The sequence below is a fragment of the Camellia sinensis genome, chromosome 6 (genome assembly GCF_055761805.1).
Source record: "Camellia sinensis isolate YWXY chromosome 6, ASM5576180v1, whole genome shotgun sequence".
Classification (NCBI taxonomy): domain Eukaryota; kingdom Viridiplantae; phylum Streptophyta; class Magnoliopsida; order Ericales; family Theaceae; genus Camellia; species Camellia sinensis.
In genome coordinates this window covers 82,811,552-82,831,920 of record NC_138966.1, presented here as the reverse complement: position 1 = coordinate 82,831,920, position 20,369 = coordinate 82,811,552, and the positions used below count along the sequence as shown (strand labels likewise).

At 40.6% G+C, this 20,369-nt stretch overlaps 1 protein-coding gene across 1 annotated transcript in view; it reads right to left on the bottom strand.

Annotated features, from left to right (window-relative positions):
* Positions 1-7,604, bottom strand: part of LOC114281264 (uncharacterized) — a 45,418-nt gene extending 37,814 nt beyond the window's left edge. The window contains exons 1-3 of the mRNA XM_082876207.1: positions 7,507-7,604; positions 7,010-7,150; positions 6,568-6,639 (exon numbers count right to left, since the gene is read on the bottom strand). Coding sequence (XP_082732333.1) covers positions 6,568-6,639; positions 7,010-7,150; positions 7,507-7,604 — 311 coding nt within the window. The remainder of the gene's footprint in view (positions 1-6,567; positions 6,640-7,009; positions 7,151-7,506) is intronic.
* Positions 7,605-20,369: the final 12,765 nt, after the last annotated feature.

Below are 20,369 nucleotides of genomic sequence, written 5' to 3'. Positions count from 1 at the left end.
CTCAATACAACCTTCCCTTAGTAGAAAAAGCCCACTTGGAGGCTCAACTAGCACAAGTCAGAGCCAAAAGAGCCTCTGTCAAGCAAGAACAATCAAAAATCAAGCACAACATGCAAGACTTGCTAACTCAAGTAGAAAATGGTCCTGCTAGCATCAAATCTACTCTAGCCAACCTTTAGCAAAGCAAATCTAACCGTAGGAATGTCCTACAAGCATGGAACAATTTTATTTTGTATTTTCAAAACGATTGAAATCTTGTATTTTGTTTCTGACTTGTACATTCCTAATAGTTATTCAATAGAACATCTTTTGTGTATGTGCATATGTTTTTGGTTTTCTTATCTCATGTTTTCCCACATTGTGGGATAATACTTCTTTAAGTATTTTCCATTGATCACTCTTTTATATGGTTTCCCTTCTAAGGATATGCTCCTCTTTTAAGGACTTTAAAAACCTTAAATGGTTCCTCCCAATTAGGAAACCATTTTCCATACTCTAAACTTTTTGTTCCAAGAGGCAAAATGGTTTTCCAAACTAATCTCAATTAGAGAACACTATGTTTTACTTTCTTGTTGTATTGAGGTGTGGTTTAGGTCTTGCTTGTTGGTTAAGGCCCTTTTCTCCTTCACTCGGTTGAAATCAATCCCCTATTTCGTATTGAGGTACGGTTTGGGTATCGCTTGTTAAAACCCTTTTTTCTTCTCTCATGTGAGTTTGTTTGGATTGTATCCCTTGTTATGCTTCATATCATTTGTACAAGCCTTGCCTCATATATTACATGTTACATATAACATTGCATAAATCATGTACTTTCAAAAAAAAAAAAAAAACAATCAGCTTCACGAAACTTGTAAGTCCAACTTTCAATTGCACTAGCAAATCATTTACATCTTGCCCATGAACTACGCTGGTTTGATTCCTTGCAAAGGGATACGCATGCAACCTTCGAGTTCAACTAACTACATTTGCATCTTGTCTGTTTGCCCAAGTCTTACGGCTTTGTCAAAAGGGTCATCTTTGCACTTTGACATTCACTCACGTCATGAAATGACTTTGAGCTCTGTCAAAGAGAGGCAACTGTAGACACTTCATTTTGACCAGCCCTAAGACTCGGGTGCTTTCTTTTAATTACTCGATGATGATAATCAGAATGAGTTTCCCACAAAATCCAATGGAATTTTAGTTTTGTTCCCAACCCTAAGACTGCTTTGGCCAAGTGTTTAAGCCCTGTTAGACAACCGGAGCGAAGCTGGACTGAACCGAACCAAAATGACAAAATTTTGTCTAGTCGTTTGATTGCCTAGTCTACTATCCAGAGACAATTTTGCTCAAACTTTTGTTCGTTCAGGTGGGGCACTTCACAATCCCATTTTCTGACCCATTCATGCATTGAATGTATGTATACTCAACCTCTATTGCCTAATGCTTGATCCATTGAAGGTAATGCTCTATTTTTGTCTTCCATTAACTCAATTTGTGCTCTATTTGCTCCATTATCTTCCCCAAATGCTCCATTAAGCTTCGACTTTGTCTTCCACCATCCCTCTACTTGCATTGCCTATATAAGGAGAGCTCAATTCTTGAATTTCAGGTGATAAAATTGAGAGAAGAAGTGTAGAGAGAATGATGAGTTTGAAAGGAGAGGATTAGAATTTGAGAAAGAAGAGAAAACTTCAAAAAATAGAGAGTTGTTTTGCCAAAATAGTGAAGTTGTCTTAGCCTCGATAAATCTTATCTTCCATTGCAAAACACCACTCAAGAAATTCATTAAAACCAAGTCCTAAAACTTTGATCACAGAGAGTAATCCTTACCAAGTTCAAGAAACTTAAAGAGTGACCATTTCCTATAAACATACTTGTCCAAAGACACCATTTGTCACGACCCAAACCCGCCTCCATAGGTTTAGCATTGTAACTGGCCAGTAATCCTAGGATTACCGATAGCCTATGAAATAGATCAACAAAATAAGGGGATAGCGAAAGAAAATATCAAACATACAATGTCCATAGAGTTGTGCAGACATATATGGAACATAAATTTTAACCTTAGATACATATATGTGACGCTATATATATGCATCAGTCCTTCGTCACCTTCATATATAGATTAAACAAAATGGGACTTAGCCCAATATACGGAGTATGCAACAACTTGTTCAGACACAAACAAAAAGAAATGAAACTGAATTCACAAATTCGACCACTCAAAGCATTTCGAGAACCTCCTTGGGAAGCGCATAAGTTGGCCGACACAAAACAAATCCAGGCAGTAGCTTAGGCTTGATCACAGACCTGATCACCTACATACATAAATAATATAGTGGGCTGGAGCCCAGTGAATAATAACAGATTAAAGGTTTTATAAATGATGTCTACAATAGATTCAAAAATTAGAATTCAGATCAGAAACAGATTCATATACATATTCAGATTCTCACAGATAATCATACGTGGTACATCCATTAGCGTTAATAAATCTGATGGCTCATGAATACATGAGAGGCACAGATGACCTATAAAGGGACCAGATGACCCATAAAAGGACAGAATGACCCATAAAGGGACGTATGTAGAGCAAATAACTAGTTATGCATTACCAACCCTGGTACCAAGTAACATATAACATATCACATGATGCTAAGGATGCCACAATACGTTTCAGAAAATTGGATATTCATTCATGATTCACAAACTCACATTTCAGAAAGCAGATCATATCATATTAGTAAAAAAATACTTAAAGTTGAACATAGCTTTACAGAGTTATTACTCACAGATGGCTCTAGTAACATAACAGACAGAGTAAACAGATCAGACGAACTATGGTGCTTGACCTACACAAACACGCTCTGCCGATGCTTAACTTATTACTTTTCTTTCTTGGTGTATTTTTAATCCTTATCCTCATTATTATAGCTTAATCATGGCTTAGGAAGGCCTAGGATGCAATGAGGATGTCAAAATGCATTTGAAAACACTTAGCCAAATTTCTGAAAATAGGGTAGTTTGCTCGAGCAAGGCTTTGATCACTCGAGCGGTTTGCAAAGTCTATAAAAGTACTAGATGCTCTCGTTTCATGCTCGAGCCAACTTTTGGTTGCTCGAGCCAACCCCCTAAACTCTACAAAACTTTTTGAGAGCTTGAATTTTACGCTCGAGCGGTGAGACCAAATTTTGGAATTTCCAAATTGTTGTTCAAGATGCAAAACTCAAATTCAAAGCCTCAAAACACATTCTTTAGGCCCAAAACTTGAGAAAACATGTAGAAAATCATAGAACTTCATGAATTGAAAGTCGTTTCACAAAATCAAAACCCAAAAGCAAGCCAATTGTTCAAAATCAAACTTGAAATGTTTATGTATATAACATGCACGTATTAACATGGTTTCTTTCTTTCAAAACACGATCCAAGACATGATCAAATGAGATAAAATGGTATGGAATGTAATGAATTCTCAAAACAAGGTTAAAACAATGACATGTATGGAAGAATTCTTAGAAAACAAACTCAAATTATGATGAAATGAGCATGCATGCATGATTTGCTTCCCAATTCTACTTAGCTTGAATTATGCATTAACCAACTTGATTCTCTTGGATTCTCATGTAAGCTAACTTAATGTCTTAAATTCAAGATTGAATTTCTTACCCAGGCTCTCAATTCTCTTGAATCTTAGCTATTCCTTGTATGATTTTTCCAATTCTTTTAATTTTCCAAGTAATTCTTCATCTTCAAGCTTTGATCTCAATGTTCTTTCTTCTCTCCCTCTCTCTACGTTTTTGTTAAAGAAGATGATGGCAAAGAAGTGTTTTTTAGGCTTCTAGAATCAATTAGCCTTATATAGGCTCAATTTGTGGAGAGAAATTAATCCTTGATTAAGCTAATCAATTGGCATTATTTTATTCTAATTATTTGATTCTGAATCAAATTCTAATTAAACCTACTATAAAATTCTAAAAATCCCAAATAACACGTATACCTAGGCAATTTCATGTTTGAACGCCGATGCCTTTAATTCGCATATTGAAACAGAAATTCAAACAGATATTCCTACGTCAAACAGATATAAGCACAATTAACACAAAACACATGCAATTATCTCAGAATTCTTCTTAATTAGTCATTAGGCATTCTTAGTCATGATTTATTAACTAATCACTGGTTAGGGTTGTTACACCATTCTAGTTCAAATTCCAAGCTTTGGTATTTAGGATTGAGAACATACTTCACAACTTTGAGGGTGATCAAAAGGAAGTTTGGAAATCACGAAGTCCATTCTTTCTTTGGAAAATGAATTTTTAATTTCTTTCATTTTCTTGCATTTTCTATCTTATATTTGTTTTCTTTCTTTGTTTTCATATTATTTTTGTTATCATCTAACGAGAAATGGTTAGTTGAGCCACCTATATATTTCTCGTTTGCTCCTTTCTCGGTGTTGCAACAAAATAAGTTTTGCTAGGCCTAGTTGGTCGGTTAGCTAATTATTTGGCCAGTTGGTTAACTTCTTCTGAACGAAACAGAGTAGTCTTCCAGCGTTGAGCATAATGGTTTCCGGCAATCATCAAGACCTACATCTTCTGTTTTCTTTTCATTTGAGAATTTTGTGAGGTTTCTATTTCGTTGTAATATTTTTTCCTCTTCTCTCTTATTCGAAGTGTAATTATTCAAGTGTTGTAATAATTTCTTGCCCCGCTTCTTTATATCCCGTTCTTTTACTTGCTTTGTTTTATTTGTACATATACATCTTATTTTTTCTTTTCATCATATCCATGCTTTGTATCCATGTTTCATACATATTGATTCGGCTAAATTTGCATTTATGGATTTAATCAATTCTTATGTGATTATGTGTGCTACCTCATGTTCTTGAGATGATTCACATGTCATATATTAGAAGCTGAATCTTTAGTTGCATCTGATGTGTGAATTGCATTAGGATTTTGTATATAAGATCATGTATATTTTACTAACTTTGTTTTGTAGCTGTTTGTAGGACATCAGTAAATATGTAAGTTTTTATGCTTTAGCATCCCACTTGTATGTGTTTTTCTTACTATATTTAGCATTCTACTATGAGGCTATTTGGTTATTTGATATAACTCTATGGATTCCGATGGATGGTGGTTATGTCGCTTAATTTCGAATGATGTTGATTTTCATGTTTGTAAACTCAATTTCTTTGAGTTGTACATTTTCAAAACCCTTTCAAAATGCATGAAATCAAGTTGTTCCAAAATGAATGACATAGTTTATACTTGTTTGCTTCATATAGTAATTTTTAGGATTTGTTAACTAATCGGAACATGAATATATAAAGTAAATAAAACTTATATTGTGGTTTAGTAGAGGCTGGTCTTTTGATCAGGTGAGTAGGGATGCTCAATTAATGCCCTTCCCTTCTATACCTAAGGTTCCAACCCAAGATATCTTCGGTTACGACGGACAATGGCCTTGGCACGAGTCATGGGTTTCCTAATTTCCTAAAATATTAGGTAGCGATTCTAAGATCCAGTGATGCAGTCCATTTTTGGAAAATGTTTTGCAATAAATTGGATTTTCTATAAAAGTTGCCAGATTTGGATTCTCATTTATCTTTGACATTGCACTCACGAGACTATATCAAAGAGTTCGAGGGTCTAAACTGCTTAACACGTGCGGGTACATCCTGAGCGATGTTACAGGTACATTTGTTTGTTAGGAAAAATCAGGACAATGCCTACACCAACCCTTTTACCTATTTTAGATCCATCAAACATCAGCCTCTAGGGATCAGTTTCTATCATATCAACCCCAAACAGATCTGGTTCAACAGGTAGACATGGATGTTCTGGTAGAAAATCTGTTAGAGCATGTCCTTTCACTGCTCTCTGTGGCACATATTTGAAACAATATTCAATCGAGGCCGAAATCCATTTTCCTTGTCTACCTCTTAAAATAGGCTTAAACAACATGTATTTTATCACATCAATTTGTGCCACAACAAATACCTCTGAAGGCAGCATATAATGCCTAAGTTTTATGGTAGTAAAGTATAAAACCAAGCATAACTTCTCAACAGAGGTATACCTAGTTTCAGCATCATTCAACCTCTTACTTAAGAAATAAATGGCTTGTTCATGGCCCATATCATTTTCTTGGGCCAGCAAACAACCAATCGATAGGTCACATACTAAAATGTAAAGCTTTAAAGGCTTTCCTGAAATAGATGGCATAAGAACTAGAGGATTGGCCAAGTTACTCTTGATCAAATTAAAAGCTTTTTGGTGACATTCCTTCCACCTAAACTCATAATCTGACTTTATTTCTACCAAGGAAGAAAATACTAGAGTTTTTCTAGCTAGATTTACAATAAATCTTCTTAGGAAATTGATTTTGCCAAGAAAACTCTATAATTCTTTCTTGTTGTTTAGGGGTTTGGCTTCCAATATAGCCTCGGCTTTATTAGCACCTACTTCTATGCCTTTATGATGCACCAAAAAGCCCAAGAATTTACCTACAGTTACCCCAAAGGCACATTTCAAAGGTTTTATCTTTAACTGATGATTCCTCCTTCTTTAAAATGTCTACCTTAGATGAATTAGATGTTCCTCAAATATTTCAGTCTTCATAGCCACATCATCAATATATACCTCTAAAAACCTTCAAATTTGATCATAGAATATGAAATTCATTGCTCTTTGGTATGTAGTTCCAGCATTTTTCAAACTCAAAGGCATTACTACCCATTCAAATGTGCCTAAGGCTCCAGGACATCTAAAAGCAGTCTTATGGATGTCTTCTAGTTAATGAAAATTTGATTATACCCAGCATGCCCATCCACGAAGGATAAAACCTTGCTTTTGGCTGCTGAAGCAACTAAAAATCAAGATATTCATCATTTGGAGTCGCTAGATTCAAGTTCCTAAAATCTATGCACACTCTCAACTTTCTATTTTTCTTTATAACAAGTACAATATTCGACAGCCATTCAACATATCTGGTTATTCTGATGAAACCTACCTTAAATAACCACTCAATTTCTTCTTTAACTAACAAAGTCACTTCATTAGCCATTTTTCTTGGAGGTTTTTTATGTGGAATGAAGTTATCTTTTATTGGTAACTTGTGCTTTACTAGTGTTCTATCCAATCTAGGCATCTCTTCATAACTCCTAGCAAAACAATCCACGTACTCATATAGCTAACCAACCAGTTTGCCTTTACTCTCATTAGATAAACTAGCATTTACATAGATTGGCCTTTTGTAGGCCTCAATTCCTAAGTTGAATTCCTCTAAGGGATCTTGAACATCTGCTTCGAGGTCATCAAGCAGCAAGAGCAGCTCTCAAATGCTCCAAATGCACCTTTTTATAACTCAGAAGGCTATTGTCTATTACAGATTTTGCCCATGAACAATTAGTCTAAGACTTAAACTTTAACCTACTTACTGAAAAGAAATTAAAAAGCCTAGAAAAAGTAGAGTTAATTACAAGAGTTGTACCTGTCTCATCCAGCTTGTCTTCTTCACTTGTTTGCATCTGCATCATCTGTTCCCTCTATCATTTCTTCAATCACAAGCCCCTTCATTTTCTGCATAGGGCTTGGTTTGGCCAATTCCTCGCCCATTTGCTTGAATCAAATGATGCTCTTGGATTCTTCATTAGTTAGGCATTTTCCTTGGGATTTGACCTCATCTTCAACCACCTCAATTGGGTCTATGTCTTCATCATACAACACAAGCTCTATGTTGTTGACATCTGCTACAAATGGATTTGCATCTGCCCAATAGATCTTCATTCCCTTCCCTTCATCATATTCATTGTTAGTCAAGAATATTAAAGCTTGATGCAAAGAGGATGGCACACACTGTAGACACCCCATTTTTGACCGACCTTAAGACTTAGATGTCATCGATTGAGCGCTTGGTGATTGCGCATGTTGTGCTCGTTCTGAGGTTTCGGAGTTTCGACTGAGGTCCTTACCCCCAGACCTCGGGACCCTTTTATGCTTTGCCTCGGTTTGCGGACCAAGTCATGCTTTCTCTTCCTGGAGGGAGAGAGAGGTCATGTAGACCATCTCTCAGTGGCCGTAGGCTACTTTTCATGGTCGCAGGCCACTGTTTCCCGTTTGGAGACTAGTTTTCGGTTTTCAGAGCCGTTGGCCGCGCGCGTCAGTTCGGGGTCGCTTAACATTCTCTGTTTGGCACGATTTTTGGCACACGCCTTGTTTCCTCTGTCTAGAGGGACACTGCGGCCCTAGAGACAACCTTTGTGGTCGCACGCCACTTTTGGTGCTTAACAGCCTGTTTTCGGGGCACCCGGCCTCGCGTTTTGCCCCCCGAACCCTCGTTTCGCATCGGTGTTGGTTCATTTTTGGCATGACCTTGTTTTCATTGTTTGGAAGGTGGTACAAGGGTGGGAGACCACCTTTTCTCTTGGAGACCACTTCTCTCTCCGCCAGCCAATTTTCTTGTCGAGAAACTGGTCTCCTTGATTTTTTAGCCACATTTGCTGGTCTCCCACCATACCACTAGCTTGCATTCAGTTGGGAGACCATCAAATGGGTTGGCCGATCACTTTTCCTTCCGGGAGACCACTCACCCTAGTCGGTCGACCAGGGGAAGTGGTCGGCCAACCACCTTAACTGGTCGGCCTGCTCCCTCCAGTTTTGTCTCTGTGAGTTATTGCCAACTGTGCCAACTGGAAGGCACAGACTGCATCCTCCATACACGTGTATGGGGAATCTTTGGCCTTGGTTTTCTAGCTTCTTTGAGAAGCTTTGGCCTCTTTTGTCTATAAGGGAAGGCCTTCCCCTCCTTTGTGAGGGTTCAGATTTTGGTTAAGGCACATACACATATCTCTCTCTTTGTCTTTATATTTAGGCTTAGGAAGTGTATTGTTCTTGATCCTTTTGCACCACACCTCATAGCCTAACACTTCCACCATCAACCCAAGGTTCTTGGAGGTCATTTTCAGAGGTTAAGGAGCTGGGTTTTTGGTCCAGAAGTTGCTGTCTTTGTTGAGCTTCAAGGGTAACTCATTTTCTCCCTTTTTAAGCATTATTTTGATCCTTCTCTTAGCCTCATTTGCATGCTTATTTGAGGTTTGTTGTCAACTGAAAAAAGCTTTATTTTTAAGCATTATTCATGTTTGTTTAAGGCCATTTTCCTGTTGGAGGTCATCTACCCGCTTGCATGCTTTATTTAGTCTTGTTTTGAGCCATGCCTTAAGGCCTTTGTGTTGACCTTTGCTTGGCCTTTTAGCCACTTAAATCTAGTGGATTTTCAGTGGTTGGCATGTTATTTTGAGGGCCAAAATCAGAGAGGAGTGACTCTCTCTCTTTTGGCCTTGTTTGTTTGCATATTTGGTCTTTCCAAGGAGCCTATATTTTCATACTTCCTAACCTTGGTTCAGGCCATTTTTAGTGACTTCTAGGACCTGCATAGGCTCTGACCATGGCTTGTTTGGTCCCCTTTTTCTTGTTTCTTGCATGTGTAGAGTAATCCCTTTTCATGGCTTATCAAAGGAGCATGTCATTCTTGCATGTATTGGTCTTGTTTTAGTGGGTTTTTGGCCATCATTTGGCATGCCATGATTCTGTTTTTGCTTGGTTTGGTAGTCCTTCACATGCTTGATATGCTTGTAGTGTAACTCATGTTCACTATCTCAGAATGCATGTTATTTTGGCCCTCTATTCTAGCATATTTTGGCCATGATCCAAACTGATTTTGTTCATATTTTGGCCTACCTTAGCTCTGTTTTGAGGCCTCTTGGTCAAATGATGCTTGCCATGCACACTTGTAGTGTAAATCCCTTAAACTAGCTTTATATGCTTCATGCCTTGACATGTCATTCTAGCTTGTTTTCTTTCCATTTTAGCATATTTTTGGTGATTTTTTACCATGTCATGACTCTATTTTCATTTGGTTTGGTTGGCCTTTGCATGCTCCATGCACTTGCCATGCAATCCCATGAAATAGCCTAACATGCATCATGTGGGCACATGTCTTTTTAGCATGCTTTTGGCTTGACTTCAAGAAGACTTTGTTCATGTTTTTCCATGTTTAAAGTCTAATTTTGGTTGTCTTTGTCATCCATGACTTGTTTTGTATAGCTTTGGTTCAACCTAGCTTGCTTGCTTTGTGCATCGAGTCCACTAACATGCATTACTTGGCTCATTTCAATGATTTGGAATCTTTAGTTATACTATTTCAGTCCATGTTTCGTGGTCGTGCACTTGCATTTGTCACTCAATCAATGAGTTGGAGGGTTCCCCATTTATGCCTTAACATGAGCCATTGTGTATGCATTCATGCCTTTGCTTGAGAGCCATCATTTCAGTGCTTATTTGGGGTTATTTTGCCATTATATAACTCTGATTTTTGTTGGTGGAGTCATCCCATGCTTGGTCCTAATAGGTGTAGTGTAATCCACCTTATTTGCCTTGTATGCATTATGCCTCATGCCCCTCATGCTAGCACAATTTGGCTTCCATCCATGCATGTTTTAGTCTCATATTAACATGTACTAGGACTGTTTTTGGTTGCCTTAATCACATGCTTCATGTTTTGTATACCTGTAGTGTAAATGCTCTTGCTTGCCTCAAGTTTTGAGCACCATTGCATGCTTTATTTGTGTTGTGTACTTGATTTGGCATCACTTAACCATCACATTTCAGAACATATAGACTTTCCATGTTCTCACTTCATTCATGTTTTGAATGCCTTTGATGGTTATGCATTGTTGCCTAGTTCATGCCTTAGTGTGTATGCTTGCACGCCTAGGACTTTGGGCCCTCATCTTAGCATATTTTGGTCTTTGTTAAGACCTATTCCACTCTATCCATGCTTAGTTCATGCATATTTTCCATGCATTGCATGCCTCATGTGTAGTCCTCTTTGATAGCTCTCATGCCTTAGGACCCTTGCATGCTCTACTTGCTTTGTTTGAATGATTTGGCAACATTTCTTACTTAATTTCAGTGCACTTAGTGTCTTTACACTTGCACATTTGTCACTCTTTGAGCACTCTTGAGAGTTGTGCTCTTGGGCCTCTTGTATTGGCCAATGTATTGTACATGCATGCTTTGTATTTTGTGCCTTCATTTCATCTCATTGGCCGCTGATTTGGGTGTGGCTGAGGCCCATCCATTTTGGTTTAAGTCTATTTTGCATTGAGTATGCCATTGTAGTTCATAGCATTGAGTATGCCATATTGTCGCATGATTGATCATTGCATTGTGCATGCCTTGTTCATCTCATTGTGTATGTTAGTTTCCATGTGCATTGCGTATGCTAGTGTCATGAGCATTGTGCATGCCATGTAGTTTTAGCAATGTGTATGCTAGGTGCATGTTTGCATGTTCATCCTTTGAATGTTTGCATGGCTAAGTGGCATTGCATTAGGATTGCCTGCTAGAGTTGCATCGGTGCATGCCATGTTTGTTGCATTGTGTTTGGGATAGGAGTTAGCCCAAACACGGGAAACAAGGGACGTTTCATACTCGAAGTGATGAAACGTGCCTCGATTCCCGATCGCTGACACTCTTGACTACACATGATGGAGTTTAGACATTTATGTGTTCAATTGTGCATTCAGTCTATATTAGGTTGTGCAATTCGGTTCCTCGGCCATCATGCATCGAGATGCGTGATTGGTGGCCTGAGGATCGAGACCTACACTCCCTTGAGCTTGTACAATGATGGGGAGAGTGGTCGTGCACACATATGTTGAAAATACCTTGCCATGCCTCTCTCTTGCTCCTTGTTGCAGAAACCAGAGGCAGAAACTGGTCGGCCGACCAGCTTTTCTGGCAAGCGGACCACCCCTTTTGGTTTCTCCCACAAAAGGAGGTCGGCAGGTGGCCTCGAAGGCCAATAGCTAGTCGGCAGCCTTCCCACAGATTCCCAGGGTGGAGTTTCAGCCTTCTAGAGCCTTGTGCAGTGTTCTGAGGTTAATTGCAAACAAAGGCAAGTCGGGACGTCGCGAGGGATTTTCAAACAAGGCAATTCAAGCATGTATGCATCCTTCATCATCCAAGGCAGAGCTGAGGTAGTCCACATTCATGTAGCTTGCATGCTAGTTTAATTGCTTACTTAGTTAGTTTGTTAATTAATTAGAGTTGTGTAATAATTAGCTGCAATTTATTATTCATTTTGGTTGTGTAATACCTAGCTTAATTAGATTAGCTTAGATTAGCTAGTTGGTTCTATATTATTCATTCAAACCCTCTGAGAGAGGGCAATGTTGTAATAAGTGTTCGTGTGTGTGATGTATGTCTTCCAACCCCATGTCCTTCTCCATTTCATTTACCAGCTTATGATGGTTAGTTTTAGGGCACGTTTCAATTAGCATCCTTATGCTCGTATGTTTGCATCCATTCATCTGTTTTGCATGCACCGGGCTCGGCGCATCATACTAACTGCACCGTATTTCAATTCCAAGTTAAATACATGTTACATGTAGCATCTCATATGCCATCTTAGAATAGCCGAGCCTATCTTAGTCGCATTCTTGCATGTGTTGCATTAGGCATCTCCGCATAATTAGGATTCATGCATGTTTTCTAATTAGCTTCTTTTTTTGGCTCGAAGTACTCAGTAAGTGTTTATGCTTTAGCATCCTTGCATGCGTGTGAGTGACTGCCATGATAGCATGCTTACCATGAGGCTATGTGCTTATGTGATATAACTGTCCGAATACCTGTGGGTGAAGGTTGGGTTGCTTGAATTGGAATAATTCGTCGAAACCCGTATTTTATCCTACTTGCGAGTAGCAAACTTCAATCCATTTTCAAAACAAACGGATATGCGATACTTTGTTCCAACTTAGGCAATCTAATCTATACTTGTATGCTGTGCGCATCACATAGTAATTCTAGGTTAATAACTGGAATAAGAGCACATGTGTTTTCAAAAATAAGATATCATGCTTAGTAGTGGCCGATCTTTGATCGGTCGGGTGGGGGTGCTCATGAAATGACCTTCCCCAATCGTACCCGAGTTCCCGAGCCGATGCAACTTTGGTGATGATGGACACGTGGCCTTAGGCACAAGTTAGGGTTTCCTAAATTCCCCTAAAATAAAATATTTAGGTGGCGACTCTGTATCTGGCAAAGCAGTCCATGTTTGGCACTTCTTTCTAAAATTAATTTTTCAAAACGATTTGCCGGATTTGGACTCTTTGGTGATTTATCGATCTTGCATTGCACTTTGCGAGATTAGATTCAGAACCATGGCATCGAGTCCGAACTGTAGTGAGCCCAATGAACAAAACGGGATTTTCCCAGGACGTTCGGGCGCGTCTACAGTTTCTGGCAACTCTACTAGGGATTTAGAGAACTTGACTCGAACTTATGATATCTTGTTTTGACTAGACTTATGTGTTTCTTTGCATTGCATGTGCATTGGTGCGCTTAGGGCACAGTGTTTGTCGTCTGCTATTCCTGAATGGTTTGCCGGAGGCTTGCTTTGAGATGCATGCCACAAGGCTGACCGGTTGCGGGCTCTGCCACGACGGGAACACAAACCCCGGTCTTTTACAGGGGCACCCTTTTTGACCATTCGACCTAGTGCATATCGGAATCCATAGTGACCATTCTAAACTAGGACAGGTTACTTACCCGATTGTAGGTTGTTTGAAACCGCTGCGTGTGTAGTGAAACCCTAGCTCCTGACAAAATAGGACAGGGAAACCCTACCCCACCATAGGGGTGTTTTGGCTCTCATTTGCTTGTTATGTGCTTTTAGAGTGTGCCTCTACAAGGAATGCATGTATCAGTTTGCAAGTCTGGGTATCAGGCTTGCGGACATCAGTATCGGTATTTGAGAATCAGTTATATCTGCCGGTATTAGATTCAATTTTGGGGCAGTAATTTAGGGAGCAGTAATTTGGGGGGCAGTGATCAGCGATCGAATACAGTTATTCAGTTATGCTTATATCTGTTCTGGTGAAATTGGACCGAGATGCTGCCTGTTTTCTCTTTCAAGGGTTCAGAGATTCAATTCAGAGCAGCCAGTATTTTCCTTCGCTGAGGCAAAGCAGAGAAAGGCCAGTCAAGGCTCACCAGATTATCTGATCCGTTAGTCACCAGTCACATGACCTCTGTTCAGTTCAGCAGACTTGTGATGACGCAGAATTCAGAAGAAATTATGGTCATGGCAACAGCATTGAACCAGGGAATCACCATGCAGGGTGAGACTGATGTTGACATGCCACACCCGTCCAGGTCACCTGTCGCATATCCGATCTGGGAACCCCAACTATTTCAAACCCGTGAGCCCACCACTTTTGAGCTAATAGGAATGATTGGCGATCTTCAGAGATCTGTGGCTGATCTATCCTACGGAATGTCGGCCCCGCCACCGACCACATCGTATGCCAAAAACTTCATGCCAAAAGAGCCCCCACTATTGGGGCGGATTGTAATCGAACTCAGCCAACCTGAAACCATCCCAAGTTTCGGCAATGACAAGTCGACAACAACTGGGCTCCGCTCCGAGGTAGCAACCCAAACCTTTAACCAAGCTGAGGCTAGTGGTAAGAACAAGGCGGGGGCAGACACTAACCCATATGAACAACTTCTGTAGGCTACTGAGGCTTTGAAAGCCGGGGGATTGAACAGACAGCAAGTGCTCGCAATTGCTACAAAAACTGTGGAGGATACTTTCGTCACTCAGACCGAGGGCAATTCAAGTCAAGGGAAAAATCGAGAGAAGGGCCATCATACCAGAACCGTTCCCTCCAACCCTAATTCTGTACCCAGGAAAGATCAGCAGACCAAGCCTGCACCTACCGACCCCTTTGCTAGTACACCCAGCAAAAACCCACAAACCTCGAAGTATCAACCCTGAGGTCGCAGGGTCTTCCATGCCCTCTACATGCCTTTGTCCAAGGCGCTTCAGATCCTTGCTGAAAAGGGGCATCTCAAACCCCTTAAGCCTCGGCCTCTCCCTGCTTATCTTCCACCTAGTCATGACGCTACCCAGTACTGTGCGTACAATCAACAAACTGGACATACCACCGACGATTGCTTCCATCTTCTCCACGAAGTACAAGATTTGTTTGATAACGGGGTTGTCCTCCTACCTAGCTCAGCAAAGTCTATTGTCACTGGATCAGTGAACTTCGAGGATAATACAAGTATGTAATCAGGGGATGAACCACATACGGGCGGCGCTTGGTTTACTTCAGATATGGCGTATGGCACGCACTGTTTTGAGCATTTGCGAATGCTAGTTTTGTAGTTTCTGACTTGGGTGTTGAGTCAGTTCTGGGGTTTTGTTTTGAGTCTGTCTCATTGTTTTGAGTCAGTCTTTTTGATTAAAGGTCTGTCTTGTTGTATCGAGTCAGTCCTATTGTACAGGAGTCGGGTGATTCCGGGAGTGTTACCTCGGACATCACTATTTTGTTTTGTGTTTGTCTTGTCGCTTTCTTTTACCTCTGTTTATGTCATGGAGCCAGTTACACCAGAAGATTGAATGAAACAGCAGTGGTTTTCATATTTTGTGCTTATTTCTGCTTCAAGCCAGTTGTGCCAACAAATTTGAATGAACAGGAGTGATTTTCACACTCTTGTGTTTGCTTCTGCCTTGTTCTAGTTGTGCCAGAAGTTCTGAATGAGATAGCAGTATTTGACTAAAAATTATGTCTTTTCTGTGCTTTGAAATCATTACATTGACCTGAGTTTTTCAAAACTTTTTGAACATTGTGATGAAAACAAAGAGGAAGGAATTCCTCGAGATTTGCAAAAAATTTGATCAATTGAGAGAAAGAGAGGCATGCTAAGCCCTTAATGATTGAGATCATGTTTGTTAATGTGAGTATTGAGAAGGATCCTGGCTTGATCCAGATTGGTTCTGCATTGTCTTCGAGGTGAGCGATTAGTCGCTTTCTTAAAAAATTTCAAAAAATGTTTTACGTGGTTCTACGAAGACCTGTGTGGAATCGCTCTTGAGATTATGCAGCTTAGGATCACTCTCAACCTCGAGACTCAACCCCTTTGCTTTCAAACCTTGAACCTTAATTCAGAATGTTCAACGGTCAACCATAATGTAAGGCCCTTGTGGCCGGATCAGAAGCAGCCCATGAACTAGGGGCAAGAATATCAGATGTGATCAAAGGAAGCTTGCGAAGCTAGATCAAAAGAAGCCCTTGAACTAGGGGCAAAAATGTCAGATGCGCTCGAAGAGTCAAAGATGAGTCTTTTCTGCAAACCAGGGAAGACTGGCAAGAATGCCAAATCCCAGAAGGGGGAAAGAAGAAAGTATTGCTGAAGGACAACCAAGTTCCTATCCACAACACTAGAGGCAAATTCACCCGCCATTGGATGGACTTCTACATCATCAGTGAACAGCAGCCATTCTCTTCGATTCAGACGGCTCCGAGATCTCAAACCATTCAACATGGACAAAGCTAAACTTTTACCCTTGAGAGGCTCGCTGGGCAGAAAACCCCGAAGGGTGACCCAAGCAAAAGTTAGAGCAAGAAAAAGAAGAAAAAGAACAAAAAAAAAATTCAAAGAATAAAAGAAAAAGAAAAGAAGAAAATGAAAAGAAAAGATGAAAAAGAAAAAAGAAGAAAAGAATTGAAAAGAAAAGAAGAACAAAGGTCACAAGGTTGAAAACCCAGAAGGGCGGCCTTGGCAAAAGTTAGAGCACAAAAGGAGAGGTTAATACCCGAGTGTACCTTAACCCCGAACTACGTAAGGCTTGATTCTCATCTTTGGGATACGTAGGCAACTTCATTCTGAAGTCCAGCCGTAAAACATTTCAAATTTGACTGTGTCCATGTGATGGTTCTGGTCATCTTTGTCTTCTCTGTATCCGAGAATTTGGTTGTAATTGTCGCTGTGAGGACTGGTTGCCACGTGCTATGGCGTTATTCAGACTAGCGGCAACTTTCCGTTGCCGTGCAGTGCTGTGGTGCTATTCAGACTAGGGGCAACTTTCAGTTGCCATGCAGTGCCGTTCAGACAAGGGGCAATTTTCTATTGTTTTTTATCTGAGGTTGTGCATCTCAAGAGTAAATCCTGCGTTGGTCGAGCAGTAGCCATTTGCAAAAATAATTTTTGAGAATTTTTAATGAGGTTGACTAATTCTCTCGAAAATTATTCCATTTTTCTAAAACTAGACCATTTCTTGGACCCAAAAAAGGAAATTTTCAGTGCTCATAACCTAACTTGCATGATTTCAAATCAGAAAATCGAACAAGCGTGTTAATCTAACTCTCATTTTGGTTAAAATTGTTTTAGCAGAAGCCAAAAACAAAAAATGGTCAAAATAATGAACTAGGGGCACAGTTGAGTCAGGTTTTCTATCTTTTCCCCTTTATCAACGCACTTGCCAGAAAGGGCATCATACCTGGCAGAAAAAGGCACCACTAAAGCTGACCGCAAAAGGGCAAAAAGCTCTCACATCCTCCGAGCAACGAGGTATCAAGCTAAGTGCGAGGCACGAACTGGAATGGGGCAAGATATTCCACTTCCTCTTCTGGACAAGATCTGATCACGTCTAAACTCCCCAGCAAAGCATCGTCAACCGATGTCAACTGCAGATTTGCTACACACCCAGTTGTAGCGCAGCCCCTCTGTGGGAGAAACTCACTGTTGTGAACAAGAATAAGAATCTGGTAGAATACTAAGGGCAAGAGCCCATAACTTCCTACTTATCCATCAACCACCCAGGGGAGGAATAAAAAAAATGAGAGATTGAAGAATAGAGATATGTACGCTGAGAGAAAAAGTGAGGAAAGGGCTTTTTTCAGAAAAACAGAGCCTGAGGGCCGAGTGATGTGAGAATCACAAATGAGAAATGGTGGGAAACAATACCCGAAGAAACTGGCTCCTCACGAACTGAGAGGTCTCTCGCCATTGGAACACGTCTGAGTGTCGTGCCTCTTGTTTTTGTTTGTCTCGATTCTTGTTTTGAGTCGTTTCAAGTGTTTGTGTTTGTGTTTAGGTTGTTTACCTTTTGTTTTTCTTTGTTGAGTCGTAGTGCGCTGTGTTCAGTCGTAGGCTCAATACCTGGTTAATAACTCATATCTCAATTTCAAAATGAATCGTTTTGTGCTCAGGAGTGCTGTGTCGTTCTCAACATTTGTGCAAAACAGGATTGGTTCTTTCATAAAACTGCAGGGTTCAACCCACGTCATGCCAGAATAGTAAAACCAGGACCTATCTGAAGCTATGAAAGTTCCGGGCTGCAAAGTAAAAGAAAAGAGGGAAAATGTCGGACATTTGAGTTTGTTTCAACTTCTGCAAGTTCCGTCATTGCATCCCGTATGTTCAGAATGAGCGGTGTGCTGTACGAGCTGTGTGTTCAAAGTGAACAGAATACTGTGTTGATTGTTTCACTGTTTCAGGCCAGAATGGCGATCAGAAGTGCTCTCCCTGAGTACCATTCCCCGTCAAAGTCATCTTGGCTATGTTTGCAATGAGGGAAAGTTATGAATATGATCAGGAAGGAAAACGGCATTTGTGGTTTCTGCATGCAGAAGCTACCACTTGTCAGCATTTTAGGACCTTTATACTACGATTTGAAGGTAAGTGTTCGAAGAACACAATGAAGGGGAGATCCCTGTCAGAGTAAAGCGGTTTATCGCCACTCACTCCACGAGGTGCTTTCTAAAGTGCCGCTTTGTTTGTTTATTGCATTCCCTAAACATCATGCTCTACATTGCTTGTAACATGTCCTGTATCATCGCACTTATTGCGTTTATTTGCATCTTATGCTATCTTGTAACATTTATCCTTTTACACCGAGTTGCGTTTAGGATCGTTGTCCTCCAGGACTTTCTCAGGTTGCGCCGAGCACGCGCCTGATAGTTTGTTTCGGACCTCCTCCCACGATTTTAGCATGGTTTGAGTGTCCGTTTCCTCACACGATTTCAGCATGTTAGGAATTTATCTCAGGTTGCGTCGTGTACGCACCTGGGCGGTTTGTTTTTGGACCTCCTATCACGATTTCAACGTGGTTTGAGTGTCCCTTTCCTCACATGATTTCACTATCCTAGGTTGCGTCGTGTACGCACTTGGGCGTTTTGTTTTCGACCTCCTCCCACGATTTCAGCATGGTTTGAGTGTCCCTTTCCTCACACGATTTCAACATGTTTCGAATTTATCTCAGGTTGCGTCATGTACGCACCTGGGCGGTTTGTTTTCGGACCTCCTCTCACGATTTCAGCGTGGTTTGAGTGTCCCTTTCCTCACACGATTTCAGCATGTTTGGAATTCATCTCAGATTGTGTTGTATATGCACCTAGGCGGTTGTTTTCAGGCCTCTTCTCACGATTTTAGCGTGGTTTGAGTGTCCCTTTCCTCACACGATTTCAACGTGTTTGGAATTTATCCCAGGTTGCGTTGTGTATGCGCTTGGGCGTTTTGTTTTCAGGCCTCTTCTCACGATTTCAGCGTGGTTTGAGTGTCCATTTCCTCACACGATTTCATCGTGTTTAGAATTTATCTCAGGTTGCGTCGTGTACGCACCTGGGCGGTTTGTTTTCAGACCTCCTCTCACGATTTCAGCGTGGTTTGAGTGTCCATTTCCTCACACGATTTTAGCGTGTTTGGAATTCATCTCAGGTTGTGTTGTGTATGCACCGAGGCGTTTTGTTTTTGACCTCCTCTCACGATTTCAGCGTGGTTTGAGTGTCCCTTTCCTCACACGATTTCAACGTGTTTGGAAGTTATCCCAGGTTGCGTCATGTACGCGCTTGGGCGTTTTGTTTTCGACCTCCTCTCACGATTTCAGCGTGATTTGAGTGTCCCTTTCCTCACACGATTTCAGCGTGTTTAGAATTCATCTCAGGTTATGTTGTGCATGCACCTAGGCGGTTGTTTTCGAGCCTCTTCTCGCGATTTCAGCGTGGTTAGAGTGTTCTTTTCCTCACACGATTTTAGCGTGTTTGGAATTCATCTCAAGTTGCGTTGTGTATGCACCTAGGCGGTTGTTTTCAGGCCTCTTCTCACGATTTCAGTGTGGTTAGAGTGTTCCCTTCCTCACACGATTTCAGCGTGTTTGGAATTTATCTCCAGTTGCGTGGAACGCACTCCTGATTGGTTTTCTTTGTTCTTCTTCCTCTCACAATTCCAGCGTGGTTGGAGTGCATTACCCCATTTGCATCTATCGCTCTATTTGTTACATCCATTGCATCATATCTGTTTTATTCTGGTCTAGGAGACCTTAAATCCTCTAAAGGTGCAATTCCTTTGGTGTTTGTCGTGCTCGAACGACTTCTGGTGGTCTGGTATAGCCACCTGCCTGTGTTTGCGATGAGTTCCTAGGAGACCAACTGAGACAGTGGAAACTAGAGTTCGAATGGCTCATGCCTAGAACGCAAAGGTTCGAGATTTCTGAGACTAAAGTCTGGTTTAAATACCCAGGGGTATATCCTT